This window comes from Phocoena sinus, chromosome X (genome assembly GCF_008692025.1).
Source record: "Phocoena sinus isolate mPhoSin1 chromosome X, mPhoSin1.pri, whole genome shotgun sequence".
NCBI classification, from domain to species: domain Eukaryota; kingdom Metazoa; phylum Chordata; class Mammalia; order Artiodactyla; family Phocoenidae; genus Phocoena; species Phocoena sinus.
This window is the reverse complement of record NC_045784.1, coordinates 98,145,140-98,159,867: the sequence shown is the minus strand read 5'-3', so window position 1 is coordinate 98,159,867 and position 14,728 is coordinate 98,145,140. Positions and strand designations below refer to the sequence as shown.

Below are 14,728 nucleotides of genomic sequence, written 5' to 3'. Positions count from 1 at the left end.
TTATACCCATTTTTTTTTGTAGAATCTCGAATCCAGGTTAAAAGTAATTTTGCCTGATGACATTGGAGCTGCACTGATGGATGGGGTTGTTCTTTGCCATTTAGCCAATCACATAAGGCCACGCTCTGTAGCTAGTATTCATGTGCCATCACCAGCAGTGGTAAGTTTTGTCTGCAATTTGTTAGTTCTCTAAAGGAAGATAGAGCTTCTTGAAACAATCTTTAAATAATATACTTCAATAAATCTAATTTTCAGTTTTTATTAATTTCGTATAAATATACCTGAAAATATACCTTTTTTTCTTACGTTACAGCCTAAACTTAGCATGGCAAAATGTCGAAGAAATGTAGAAAATTTTCTTGATGCTTGTAAAAAGCTGGGTGTCTCACAGGTAATTATTTTTCTAACAAAATGATCATTTAATTATTAATTTATTGCATGCAAACTGGATTCTTCTTCACAGTAGGAATGAGTAATGCTTTCTGAACATGAAAATGAATACCTTCCCTTGGTACCTTCTACTGAGTCTCAGCTTCAACTGTAACAGCTATCTAATGAATGATTTTAAGCTGCTTTTAAAGTAATTGTAGAAATAGTTTCAGTTTTTCACCATTGAGGGTGATGTTGGCTGTGGCTTTGTCATATATGGCCTTTATTATGTTGAGGAAAGTTCCCTCTGTGCCTACTTTCTGCAGGGTTTTTATCATAAATGGTGTTGAATTTTGTCGAAAGCTTTCTCTCCATCTATTGAGATGATCATATAGTTTTTCTCCTTCAATTTGTTAATAATGGTGTATCACATTGATTGACTTGCGTATATTGAAGAATCCTCGCATTCCTGGGATAAACCCCACTTGATCATGGTGTATGATCCTTTTAATGTGCTGTTGCATTCAGTTTGCTAGTATTTTGTGGAGGATTTTTGCATCTATGTTCATCAGTGATATTGGCCTATAGTTTTCTTTCTTTGTGACATCTTTGTCTGGTTTTGGTATCAGGGTGATGGTGGCCTCGTAGAATGAGTTTGGGAGTGTTCCTCCCTCTGCTATATTTTGGAAGAGTTTGAGAAGGATAGGTGTTAGCTCTTCTCTAAATGTTTGATAGAATTCGCCTGTGAAGCCATCTGGTCCTGGGCTTTTGTTTGTTGGAAGATTTTTTTTTTTTTTTTTTTTTTTTTTTTTTTTGCGGTACGCAGGCCTCTCACTGTTGTGGCCTCTCCCGTTGCGGAGCACAGGCTCCGGACGCACAGGCTCAGCGGCCATGGCTCACGGGCCTAGCCGCTCCACGGCACGTGGGATCTTCCCGGACCGGGGCACGAACCCGTGTCCCCTGCATCGGCAGGCAGACGCTCAACCACTGCGCCACCAGGGAAGCCCTGTTGGAAGATTTTTAATCACAGTTTCAATTTCAGTGCTTGTGATTGGTCTGTTCATATTTTCTATTTCTTCCTGGTTCAGTCTTCGCAGGTTGTGCATTTCTAAGAATTTGTCCATTTCTTCCAGGTTGTCCATTTTATTGGCATATAGTTGCTTATAGTAATCTCTCATGATCCTTTGTATTTCTGCAGTGTCAGTTTTTACTTCCCCTTTTTCATTTCTAATTCTATTGATTTGAGTCTTCTCCATTTTTTTCTTGATGAGTCTGGCTAATGGTTTATCAATTTTGTTTATCTTCTCAAAGAATCAGCTTTTAGTTTTATTGATCCTTGCTGTCGTTTCCTTCATTTCTTTTTCATTTATTTCTGATCTGATTTTTATGATTTCTTTCCTTCTGCTAACTTTGGGGTTTTTTGTTCTTATTTCCCTAATTGCTTTAGGTGTAAGGTTAGGTTGTTTATTTGAGATATTTCTTGTTTCTTAAGGTAGGATTGTATTACCCTAAACTTCCCTCTTACAACTGCTTTTGCTGCATCCCATAGGTGTTGGGTGGTTGTGTTTCCATTGTCATTTGTTTCTAGGTGTTTTTTGAGTTCCTCTTTGATTTCTTCAGTGATCTCTTGGTTATTAAGTAGTGTATTGTTTAGCCTCCAAGTGTTTCTATTTTTTACAGATTTTTTCCTGTAATTGATATCTAGTCTCATAGCGTTGTGGTCAGAAAAGATACTTGACACGATTTCAGTTTTCTTAAATTTACCAAGGCTTGATTTGTGACCCAAGATATGATCTGTCCTGGAGAATGTTCTATGAGCACTTGAAAAGAGTGTGTATTTTGTTGTTTTTGGATGGAATGTCCTATAAATATCAATTAAGTCCATCTTGTTTAATGTACCAAATAAAGCTTGTGTTTCCTTATTTTCATTTTGGATGATCTGTCCATTGGTGAAAGTGGGGTGTTAAAGTCCCCCACTATGATTGTGTTACTATCGATTTCCCCTTTTATGTCTGTTAGCATTTGCCTTTGTATTGAGGTGCTCCTATGTTGCGTGCATAAATATTTACAATTGTTATATCTTCTTCTTGGATCGATCCCTTGATCATTATGTAGTGTCCTTCTTTGTCTCTTGTAATAGTCTTTGTTTTAAAGTCTATTTTGTCTGATATGAGAATTGCTACTCCAGCTTTCTTCTGATTTCTATTTGCATGGAATATCTTTTCCATACCCTCACTGTCCGTCTGTATGTGTCCCTAGGTCTGAAGTGGGTCTCTTGTAGACAACATATATACGGGTCTTGTTTTTGTATCCATTCAGCCAGTCTATGTCTTTTGGTGGGAGCATTTAGTCCATTTACATTTAAGGTAATTATCGATATGTATGTTCCTATTACCATTTTCTTAATTGATTTGGGTTCATTATTGTAGGTCTTTTCTTTCTCTTGTGTTTCCTGCCTAGAGAAGTTCCTCTAGCATTTGTTGTAAAGCTGGTTTGGTGGTGCTGAATTCTCTTAGCTTTTGCTTGCCTGTAAAGGTTTTAATTTCTCCATCAAATCTGAATGAGATCCTTGCTGTGTAGAGTAATCTTGGTTCTAGATTTTCCTCTTTCATCACTTTAAATATGTCCTGCCACTCCCTTCTGGCTTGCAGAGTTTCTGCTGAAAGATCAGCTGTTAACCTTATGGGGATGCTCTTGTGTGTTATTTGTTGTTTTTCTGTTACTGCTTTTAATATTTTTTCTTTGTATTTAATTTTTGATAGTTTGATTAATATGTGTCTTGGTGTGTTTCTCTTTGGATTTTTCCTGAATGGGACTCTCTGTGCTTCCTTGACTTGATTAACTATTTCTTTTCCCATATTAAGGAAGTTTTCAACTATAATCTCTTCAAAGATTTTCTCAGTCCCTTTCTTTTTCTCTTCTTCTTCTGGGACGCCTGTAATTCGAATGTTGGTGCCTATAATGTTGTCCCAGAGGTCTCTGAGACTGTCCTCAATTCCTTTCATTCTTTTTTCTTTATTTTGCTCTGTAGTATTTATTTCCACTGTTTTATCTTCCAGGTCACTTATCCATTTTCTGCCTCAGTTATTCTGCTGTTGATCCCTTCTAGAGAATTTTTAATTTCATTTATTGTGTTTTTCATCACTGTTTGTTTGCTCTTTAGTTCTTCTAGGTCCTTGTTAAACGTTTCTTGTATTTTCTCCATTCTATTTCCAAGATTTTGGATCATCTTTACTATCATTATTCTGAATTCTTTTTCAGGTAGACTGCCTATTTCCTCTTCATTTGTTTGGTCTGGTGGGTTTTTATCTTGCTCCTTCATGTGCTGTGTGTTTTTCTGTCTTCTCGTTTTGCTTATCTTACTGTGTTTGGGGTCTCCTTTTTGCAGGCTGCAGGTTCATAGTTCCCATTTTTTTTGGTGTCTGTCCCCAGTGGCTAAGGTTGGCTCAGTGGGTTGTGTAGGCTTCCTGGTGGAGGGGACTAGTGCCTCTGTTCTGGTGGATGAGGCTGGATCTTGTCTTTCTGGTGGGCAGGTCCATGTCTGGTGGTGTGTTTTGGGGTGTCTGTGGCCTTATTATGATTTTAGGCAGCCTCTCTGCTAATGGGTGGGGTTGTGTTCCTGTCTTGCTAGTTGTTTGGCATAGGATGTCCAGCACTGTAGCTTGCTGGTTGTTGAGTGAAGCTGGGTGCTGGTGTTGAGATGGAGATCTCTGGGAGGTTTTTGCCGTTTGATATTATGTGGAGCTGGGAGGTCTCTTGTAGACCAGTGTCCTGAAGTTGGCTCTCCCACCTCAGAGGCACAGCCCTGATGCCTGGCTGGGGCACTAAGAGCCTGTCATCAACATGGCACGAAACTCCAGAACTCCACACTCCTGAGGCCCCTGTCTGGATGTGCCACCTCTCCCCTTCTGTGCAGGTCCAGTTAATTTTTATATGTGTTGAAAAGTATGGATTGAAGTTATCTTTTTTTAGGCCTGGGATTGGGTTACACACATTTTTTTTAACATTATTATTGAGATATAATTAACATACCCTAAAATTCACCCATTTAAAGTGTATAATTCAATGATTTTTAGTATAGTCACAGAGTTGGGCAGCAGTCTAAGTGTAGAATATTTTTTTGTTTTTTGCATTTTTGAGTGTTTTATTTATATGAAACTGGATAAAATGTGTTTATTTCTCAGACAGAAAAGACATGTGGAGGTAGAAATGTACCTTTCAACTATTCATGGGTACACAGGTACACTGGGGCGATTGTAAAAGTGCAGATTGTGATTCAGTAGGTCTGGTGGGCCTGAGTTCTAGTTTTTTCACAAGCTCATTTTTTTGTTTAACATCTTTATTGGAGTATAATTGCTTTACAATGGTGTGTTAGTTTCTGCTTTATAACAAAACGAATCAGTTATACATATACGTATGTTCCCATATATCTTCCCTCTTGCGTCTCCCTCCCTCCCACCCTCCCTATCCCACCCCTCTAGGTGGTCACAAAGCACCGAGCTGATCTCCCTGTGCTATGCGACTGCTTCCCACTAGCTATCTATTTTACATTTGGTAGTGTATATATGTCCATGCTACTCTCTCACTTTGTCACAGCTTACCCTTCCTCCTCCCCATGTCCTCAAGTCCATTCTCTAGTAGGTCTGTGTCTTTATTCCCGTCTTGCCTCTAGGTTCTTCATGACCATTTTTTTTAAGATACCATATATATGTGTTAGCATATGGTATTTGTTTTTCTCTTTCTGACTTTTCACTCTGTATAACAGTCTCTAGGTCCATCCACCCCACTACAAATAAACCAGTTTTGTTCCTTTTTATGGCTGAGTAGTAGTCCATTGTATATATGTGCCACATCTTCTTTATCCATTCATCTGTTGATGGACACTTAGGTTGCTTCCATGTCCTAGCTATTGTAAATAGAGCTGCAATGAACATTTTGGTACATGACTCTTTTTGAATTTTGGTTTTCTCAGGGTATATGCCCAGTAGTGGGATTGCTGGGTCATATGGTAGTTCTATTTGTAGTTTTTTAAGGAACCTCCATACTGTTCTCCATAGTGGCTGTACCAATTCACATTCCCTAAGTGTAGAATATTTTTATCACCCCAGAAAGAAACCTCTTACCTGTTAACAGTCCCTCTCCTGTTCTATCTCTTTGAATTTTCCTATTTTGGACATCACATATTAATGACATCATATGTTGTGGGGTCTTTTGTGTCTGGCTTCTTTCAGTTAGCATAATACTCTCAAGGTTCATCCATGTTGTAGCATAAAGCAGTACAGACATACCCAGTTTTATTGCACTTCACTTCATTGTGCTTCACAGATACTGCATTTTTTACGAATTGAAGGTTTGTGGCAACCCTGCATTGTCAGATGATGATTAGAATTTTTTAGCAAGAAAGTATTTTATAATTAAGGTTTGTTTTAAGACAGTGTTATTGCACACTAATAGATTGTAGTATAATGTAAACATACTTTTGTATTCACTAGGAAACAAAAGTTCATGTGACTTACTTTATTGTAATATTTGCTTTATTTTGGTGATCTAGAACTGGAGTCTCTATCTCTGAAATATGGCTCTACCTCATTTTTTAGGGCTCTATGTATATACCACAGTTTGTTTACCATTCATCAGTTGATGGATATTAGGGCTGTTTCCATTCATTGTTTATTATGAATAATGCTGCTATGCACATTCATGAACATGTTTTTGTTTGAAAATGTTTTAATTCTCTTAGTTAACTAGGTTATATGGTAGTTTATATGGTTGCTCTATGCTGGATTATATGGTAGCTCTATGTTTACCTTTCTGAGGAACTGCTAAGTTATTTTCTGATTTACATTACCAGCAGCAGTGTATGAGGGTTCTAATTTCTCTGAATTCTCACCAACAATTATTATTGTCTACCTTTTTTTTTTGCGGTACACGGGCCTCTCACTGTTGTGGTCTCTCCCGTTGCGGAGCACAGGCTCTGGACGCGCAGGTTCAGCAGCCATGGCTCACGGCCCCAGCCGCTCCGCGGCATGTGGAATCTTCCCGGACCGGTGCACGAACCCGTGTCCCCTGCATTGGCAGGCGGACTCGCAACCACTGCGCCACCAGGGAAGCCCTTGTCTACCTTTTTGATTCTAGTCATACTAGTGGGTCTGAAGTGGTCTCATTGTGGGTTTTTTTTTTTAATATTTATTTATTTATTTGGCTGCACCGGGTCTTAGTTGCGGCATGCCGGATCTAGTTCCCTGACCGGGGATCGAATCCGGGCCCCCTGCATTGGGAGCACGGAGTATTAACCACTGGACTACCAGGGAAGCCCTATTGTGGTTTTGATTAGCATTTCCTTAATGATTAATGATGTTGGGCATCTTTTTGTGTGCCTATTGACTATTTGTATATATTCTTTGGAGAAATGTCTTTTCAAATTCTGTGCTCATTTGTTAATTGAATTAGTCTCCTTTTTATTATTAACTTCTGTATATATTCCAGATACAGGTTCCTTATGAGAAATATGATTCTAATTTTCTGAGAGTTCTTACCACAAATGGATGTTGAATTTTGTCAAGTGCTTTTTCTACATCTGCTGAGTTAACATATTTTTTCTTTCACAGCATTGTGAATTACATCGGTTGATTTTCAGATATTAACTCAAACCTGGACTGCTGGGATAAACCCCACTTGGTCATGATGGATTTTGTTGTTGTTATTTTTATATTGTTGGATTCAATTTGCTAAAATTTTGTTTAGCCCTTTTGCATCTATGTTAGTGGGGTTATTAGTCTTCTGTTTTCTTTCTTTTAATGGTTTTGCCTGGTTTTGGTGTCCAGTAATGCTGACCTCATGGAACATGTTAGGGAGTATTCCCTGCTGTTCACTTTTCTTGAAGATTTGGGGTAGAATTGCTATTATTTCTTTATTAAATATTTAGTCAAATTCATTATTGAACCTTGAAGCCATCTAGGCAAGGGGTTTTCTTTGTGGGAAAGTATTTAATTACAATTCAATTTCTTTATTAGATATAGGGCTATTCTATTTTTCTGTTTGTTCTTGTATGAGCTTTGGTATACTGTATCTTTCAAAGAATTTGTCCATTTCATGTAGTTTGTCAAACTTATTGTTATAATGTTGTTTATAATGTCCCCCTTATTATCATTTTAGTATTTGTAGACTCTCTTGTGGTGTCACTTCTTTTATTCCTGATATTGGTAATTCTTGTATTTTCTCTCTTTTTTGTGATTAATCTAGCTAGGGATTTATGAATTGAGAAACATTTTCTCAATGAACTAATGTTTGGTTTCATTGTTTTTTTTTTGCTATTATTTTCTCTTTTTTAATTTTATTGTTTTCCTCTCTCATCTTCATTATTTCCTTCTTTATGCTTACCATTGGTTTAATTTGCTTTTCTTTTTCTAGTTTCTAAGATGAGAGTTGAGGTCATTGATATGAAACCTGTTTTTCTTTTCTAATATATATTTTAGTGGTTTTTTGAATAAATAAGCAAAATATTAGGAGGGCAACAAATGTTGCAGTGAAAATGGAGTGAGAAGATAGTTTTTGAGAACTCTTGATAAATGAGATATTATCAGTAGTATTTGGTGATTGACTTATGGGAGTAAGGAGGAAAGAGACCACTATGATTCCCAGGTTTATGTTGAGAGAGATTGAATAGTGTATTACTCACTGAGGTATAGAATACAGAGGAGAAGTTAATTTAGTAAGAAGTAGTTCTGTTGTGGACATATTGATTTTGATATGTCTGTTGGATATCCATTTGGCTGTATCAAGTTGACATTTGTATCTGGAGCTCAATAGAGAGATCTTGGCAGGAAATAAAGACTGCCAAAAATATAGTTGTTACTATTTGGGAATAAGGACCCTGTCTTGCCAAGGCTTCCAATGTTTCTAGAACCACTGAATTAAAAAAAAAAAAAGTGGGCTTCCCTGGTGACGCAGTGGTTGAGAGTCCGCCTGCCGATGCAGGGGACACGGGTTCGTGCCCCGGTCTGGGAAGATCCCACATGCCGCGGAGTGGCTAGGCCTGTGAGCCATGGCTGCTGAGCCTGCGCGTCTGGAGCCTGTGTTCCGCAACGGGAGAGGCCACAACAGTGAGAGGCCCGCGTACTGCAAAAAAAAAAAAAAAAAAAAAAGTAATGTTTCTAGATTTTTCAAACACTGTGGTAGCTAACTAAAACAAATTATGAACCAGATGGGACCTGTAGATGGTCTGTTTGCCACCCAATGTATCCATTCTTATTTTCCTGAGATGAGCGAGTGTCCTACCTGAAGCAGTAGAATTCATTGTTTCTTCAAAAATGCTACCAAATTTATTTGTTGTGCACATGCATGCAGACCTTCAGTTAAAACCCTTGTAGTTTTGATGAGGCTTTGAGAATACCAAGGAGAGGATATAGTTTGAAAAGAGAAGAGGGTGAAGACAGAACCGTTGGTAACATTAAGATTGTTAGAAGATCAGTGAAGGCTAATGAAACCTAATGCAAAGTTGTCTCTGAACCCTCTTTCTCATAGAGTTGTGAATATCAAATGACACACGTGATGACTTAGAAGAGAAGGCAGTTGTTATTTATTAAATTCTAGACTATTGGAACTAAGAAGCAACACATCACTAGAAGCTGGAGGGAAGTAACCTTAAGACAAAAAAAAAGTACTGAAGTGCTGTATACATCACAGACCATGGAACCTCAGAACTGATAGAAAGAACCAGAGTGGCTAGTTTTGTATAGGACTGAACAGTTTACAAAGTGGTTCCGTATATAGACTGCTGTGTTTGTTTCTCACACAGTTCCATTTTCAGGTTGAAAAAACAGAGTCTCAGGGAATTTTAGTACCTTTAGTACTTCATATGGCCCTTAGATCCCTTGGCTGGAAATGTAGTGCTCTTTCTGCTGTAGCACGAAAGCTTAGGGAACATTTAGCACCACTGTCTCACTTTAAAATATTTGCTTATTGTGTGTATCAGATCAACTTCAGGTCAAAATACAACCTGTAAAATAGAATTCCATACCATAAAAAAGTATTGAAACAGACATTTTAAAATTAGATTTTAATCTAATTAGAATTGTGTACTTTTAACTTGAAGTTTCATAAAAAGCATGTTTTAAACACCCAGTTCTGACTTTTTCAGGTTTTGCTACACTATTAAAAAGCAAATGTTCAGATATCATTTGTTTTTTTTTTTTCAGGAAAGACTCTGTTTGCCTCATCATATTTTGGAAGAAAGAGGTCTTGTGAAAGTTGGTGTCACAGTTCAGGCTCTTCTTGAATTACCTACAACCAAGGCATCTCAGCTTTCTACGGCTTGATATAACATTTAAAAATCATAAGTGTCTAGTTTCATTTGAAGTGATTTCAAATATCTCAAATTTATGAATAAGGATGTCTAATCAAAAATAATTTTATTACATCAAGCCTTAGGTTTAAGAAATATTATGTTAAAACATTAAAATTCAATTTTGCATTGCCCAAACTTCTTTTGGGGGAAAACTGGATCAACTTAAGAGTTTTTGATAAATTCAAATTCTCTTTTTACTAAGTCAGCTGATAACCTTGATTATTTTTCAATAATCAGATTAATACTAAATTTAAAATGTGGTTTCAATTCAATAATCACATTAGGTTTAATTTTTTTTTATCATAGCATACTGGTGAACATGTGGATAAGGTAATCATTTTTTTACCAATTTAAAACAATTCTATATTTGAGTTATTTAATATGCTTGTAATTCTAGTTTATACATAATTTCTTCAATCTTTGGTCTTAGTTTTCTAGAAAAAAGTGAGTAGAAATTATAGAACTCTGGCTTTATATTAAATTCTTTTAGTATTATAGGTTGGTGCCAAAATATTTTCAGTTGTACTGTAGATTGTTTACATGTGAAGTGCCTGTGTAATTGATGACTCTTATATAGTCTTAAGCATTTTTGCAATTTCTTTTTATGTATTAATGGAATCAATGGAATTTTAAAATATTTTAGTAGATTTTGTAAGTTCAGTAATATGTGAGGATAAATGTGCCTCACATTGTGACATTTGTGTTTTTTTATTTAGTCCATTGCAGTTTTCGTAAATTGGTTATTTCATGTTGTCAGAAAAACAATGTTAATATGCTTAATTTATGCTATTTAATTTTGCAAAACTTAATCATCTTTTAAAATGTATTATTTGAAGAGTATTTTATTTCTGTATTGAAAATGTTACACAAAGCAGTAAGGTTTTTGCAAATTAGCAGAGTAATTAATTGTCAAGGACATTTTGATAAAACTGCCAATGTTTGGATTTATATCTTGACTTTCAGGAACGTTATTACATCAGTGTGCTGCCTTTGGTTACATTCAGATTCAGAGAGCAGCAACTGAGGAATAGGTTTTTATTAGAAAATATGTCCATTTGTGGAACCTGTAAATCTTAATTGATCCTCAACATGATGTTGAAATAAACACAAACCATTCTATAAATCTTTTCATAAGTATACTGTTACATAAAGTCCTTGTTTAATTTAGAGATGGATAAATTTGCATTGGTAGTAGTGCAGGAATTTTTCAAAACCATTACTGTGATGAATAACTCAGTTTGCTGTAGAAAAACCTTAGTATAATTATAATTACTTTTGTAGTAGTCAAGCAAGTATCATATCTTAAATATGTGATTATTTGCACTTGTTACCTCTTAATATGGATGCAACTTACTAAAAATGTTGGCCTGGGTATTTCAAAGGTATATATAAAAGGTAAAAACCATTGTGCCAAATGGTATAGTAAGGGTTGGTTTAGGAACAACTCTACTTTTTTGATCAATCGGCATGAAGCCATATAATTAAGTTTTGGCTTTAGGATACAGATGTGTTCTTTACATTCCCCAAGGGTCAAATTGAAGCTTTTAAAGAATTAAAGCTTCTTATGACTAAAAGGTTTAAAAATTAAATTATTAGTAATTTATTACTTTAAATATTTGAGCTAATTAGTTATTATTTTTCAGTTGGATCTTAAAAAACGGCATTGACATAATCAATCTCTCTAGTGAAAACTTGGGTAATAAAGGTAAGAAATGACAAATACCTTAGTTGTTAGTTTTTAATGTAAAAATTTGACAATGTTACAAATAAAGCGATCATTAAAAGCTACAGCAATCATTCATACTGCTTTCATAGTTATCATGCTGTAGAATTCCTCTTGTTAATCAATCTAGATGTTAATTATTTTACAAGTATCTTCATGTTTCATATTATTGAAATATTAGTGAAATTATAGGCCATTTCCTTATTGCATTTCACTTACTTGTCAATTAGTTATTACCTTAAAGAGAAAATACACCAGAACGTTTGTAGCATTCTTTACTGCAAAGCAGAATTCCATTTAAGATGGGTCTATCTGAGGTCCATACCATGGCAGTTTATTTAATGTAGTGGCAAAAGGCAACATCACCTCTATGTCAGTTTCACAGCATAGTCCCCAAGCACACATTATACCAAGGCTCTGATGTATTTCTTCTAGTATTTTTGAGTAAGTGTAAAGTTATTCTAAATGGTCTTTATGGTTATTATATATTTACTTCATCAGTTATTGAATTAAGAATAATTATCATTATTTGAATTGGATTTGTGATTTGAAGAAGGTTAAATAATCAAACTAAAATATTTTATTAGGACCTAAAACATGCAGTAGATAGCTGCTTCTGCTAAATTTTATTCCTGTATCGCACAAGAAAGAGGTGATGTCAGATATGTTAGAATTGAAATAAGGAGTAAAAATACATTACCATTTGTTTCATAATTATCTTTACAGAATGCTAGTTTATTGACTTTTCTAACTGAATTTTTTGAAGAATTCAGCAATGTTTGTATTGGTCACAGATCTATTATGATTGATTTTCTGATGCATTTAAAAATAAATGGAACACTAAATGTATATTACTGATGCAAACTGTGGATAAAGTTGAACAAAAAAATTAAAGTCTGAGATTTCTTTTCTCCCTTTCTACCTCTTCTCTTAACATCACAGCATTCATTTTTTGTAGGTATTTGATAGCTTGTGTCTATGTTCTCTAGTATGGAAAAATAGACTTCAAGAGGATATTCAAAGTAAGTTGAGTCTAGATTTTCTTTACATCATGATATTTTTAGTAGACAATGTTTTCTTTAAAAAAACAATGATTTCCTCAGATATCTTCACAAAATGATGTCACCTTAAGATAGACTGGATATAACATAAATGTCAGATAAACCTTTACATAAAATAAAAGGTAGGACACTCCCTTCTGGCCTGCAGAGTTTCTGCTGAAAAATCAGCTGATAACCTTAAGGGGATTCCCTTGTATGTTATTTGTTGCTTTTCCCTTGTTACTTTTCATGTTTTTTCTTTATCTTTAATTTTTGTCAATTTGATTACTTTGTGTCTCGGTGTGTTCCCCCTTGGGTTAATCCTGTATGGAGTCTCTGCATTTCCTGTCATTTAAAGTTAGGAATAGATTGATTTTTACTGTGCCCCATTAATATGCATCAAGTAGCTACCTAAGTAGATGAGAAATGCATTAGGTATGTACATAAAGAGTAATAGATTTTTCAGTTAGCAAATTGAATTTTCTAGAACTTTGTTGTTCAGATATCTCAGTCACTTCTATTGCAAAGAAATACAAAGTAATGCTGTATAATTTATAAAGTAGTAATTAAAATTATACCTTAGGGCAGTGATTCTTTTCTTTTATTATATAAGTTTCAGGTATACAGCATTATAATTCGACATCTATATATATATACACTACAAAGTGGTCACCACCACAAGCCTAGTTACCATCCATCACCATACAGTTTACCCTCTTCACCTGTTTTGCCCTTCCCCAACCCCTTTCCCCTCTGGTAACCACTAGTCTGATCTCTGTATCTATCAGTTTGTTTTTGTTTTATTTTCTTTGTTTGTTTGTTTGTTTTTTAGATTTCACTTAGCATAATACCTTCAAGGTCCATCCATGTTGTTGCAAATGGCAGAATTTCATTCTCTTTTATGCCTGAGTAGTATTTCATTGTGTATATAAACCATATCTTCTTTATCCATTCATCCATCATGGGTGCTTAGCCTATTTCCTTATATTGGCTACTGTAAATAATGTTGCAATGAACATACGGGTGCATATATATTTTCAAGTTAGTGTTTTTGTGTTCTTTAAATACCCAGAAGTGGAATAGCTGGGTCATATGGTAGTTCTTTTCTTAATTTTTTGAGGAATCTCCATACTGTTTCCATAGTGGCTGCATCCATGTACTATCCCACCAACAGTGTACAAGGATTCCTTTTTCTCCACATTCTCACCAATACTTGTTATTTCTTGTCTTTTCAATAATAGACATTCTAACAGGCAGGTGATATCTCATTGTGGTTTTGATATGCATTTCCCTAATAATTAGTGATGTTGAACATTTTTTCATGTACTTGTTGGCCATTTGTATGTCTCCTTTGGAAAAATGTCTATTTAGATCCTCTGCACATTTTTAATTCAGTTTTTTTTTGTTGTTGTTGAGTTATATGAGCTCTTTATATATTTTGGATATTAACCCCTTATCAGATTTGTGATTTGCAAATATCTTCTCCCATTCAGCAGGTTGCCATTTTGTTTTGATTATGGTTTCCTTTGCTGTGTGGAAGCTTTTTAGTTTGATGTAGTCTCATTTGTTTATTTTTGCTTTTGTTTCCCTTACCTGGAGTCACATCCACAAAAACATCGCTAAGGCTGATGTCAGTGAGGTTACCACCTATTAAAATTTATCGTTTTTCCTGCTCATATTTTGCAAGCTAATTTTTAAAATTTACCTCTCAGTACTACATTTGTCATTGAATATTCATTTCTGCTAGTTGGTCCCAACAATCATGTTCCTTTGAAAAGTAATTCTGTTTATTTTGAATGATTGTACATCACATTTGCATGGAGGAAGTTAATATATCCATTCCACAGATTTGTAAAATAGTCTATGTAGAAAATGGTGTATTTCCTAAAATTTTATATTTTTTCTGGAATAATTTATTTCTAAAGCAATTAGCTTTGAAATCTTTCTCTGTGTTGTTTTAGAATAATTCATTTCAGTTTAAATGTAATGTTTTTATGTTTATGGTTCTATTGTAGATATAACATTAATATAACTCAAGTTCTGGTAATTTTGGCCTATGGAAATGTTAAAAGTATTTTTTTAAACAAATTATAAAGTACTAGGAAATTTTTCACTGTTTTCTATACTCATTTCTAGGTGCTTCTGATATTATTTGAAAATCTTATTGGTAATATTTATATCAGTAGGGATCTAATTCTTTAACTGATCTTTTATTTATTTGACTTGTCAGTTATTTCCAAATTGTTTTCT

The 14,728-nt window shown here is 34.9% G+C and overlaps 1 protein-coding gene across 2 annotated transcripts in view; it reads left to right on the top strand.

The window, feature by feature from the left end:
* LRCH2 (leucine rich repeats and calponin homology domain containing 2) overlaps positions 1-12,331 on the top strand; it is a 102,768-nt gene extending 90,437 nt beyond the window's left edge. For both annotated transcript variants that reach the window (XM_032620823.1, XM_032620824.1), the window contains exons 19-21: positions 23-160; positions 314-391; positions 9,567-12,331. In XM_032620823.1, coding sequence (XP_032476714.1) covers positions 23-160; positions 314-391; positions 9,567-9,686 — 336 coding nt within the window. In that variant the 3' untranslated portion in view covers positions 9,687-12,331. The remainder of the gene's footprint in view (positions 1-22; positions 161-313; positions 392-9,566) is intronic.
* The last annotated feature ends 2,397 nt before the right edge of the window (positions 12,332-14,728 follow it).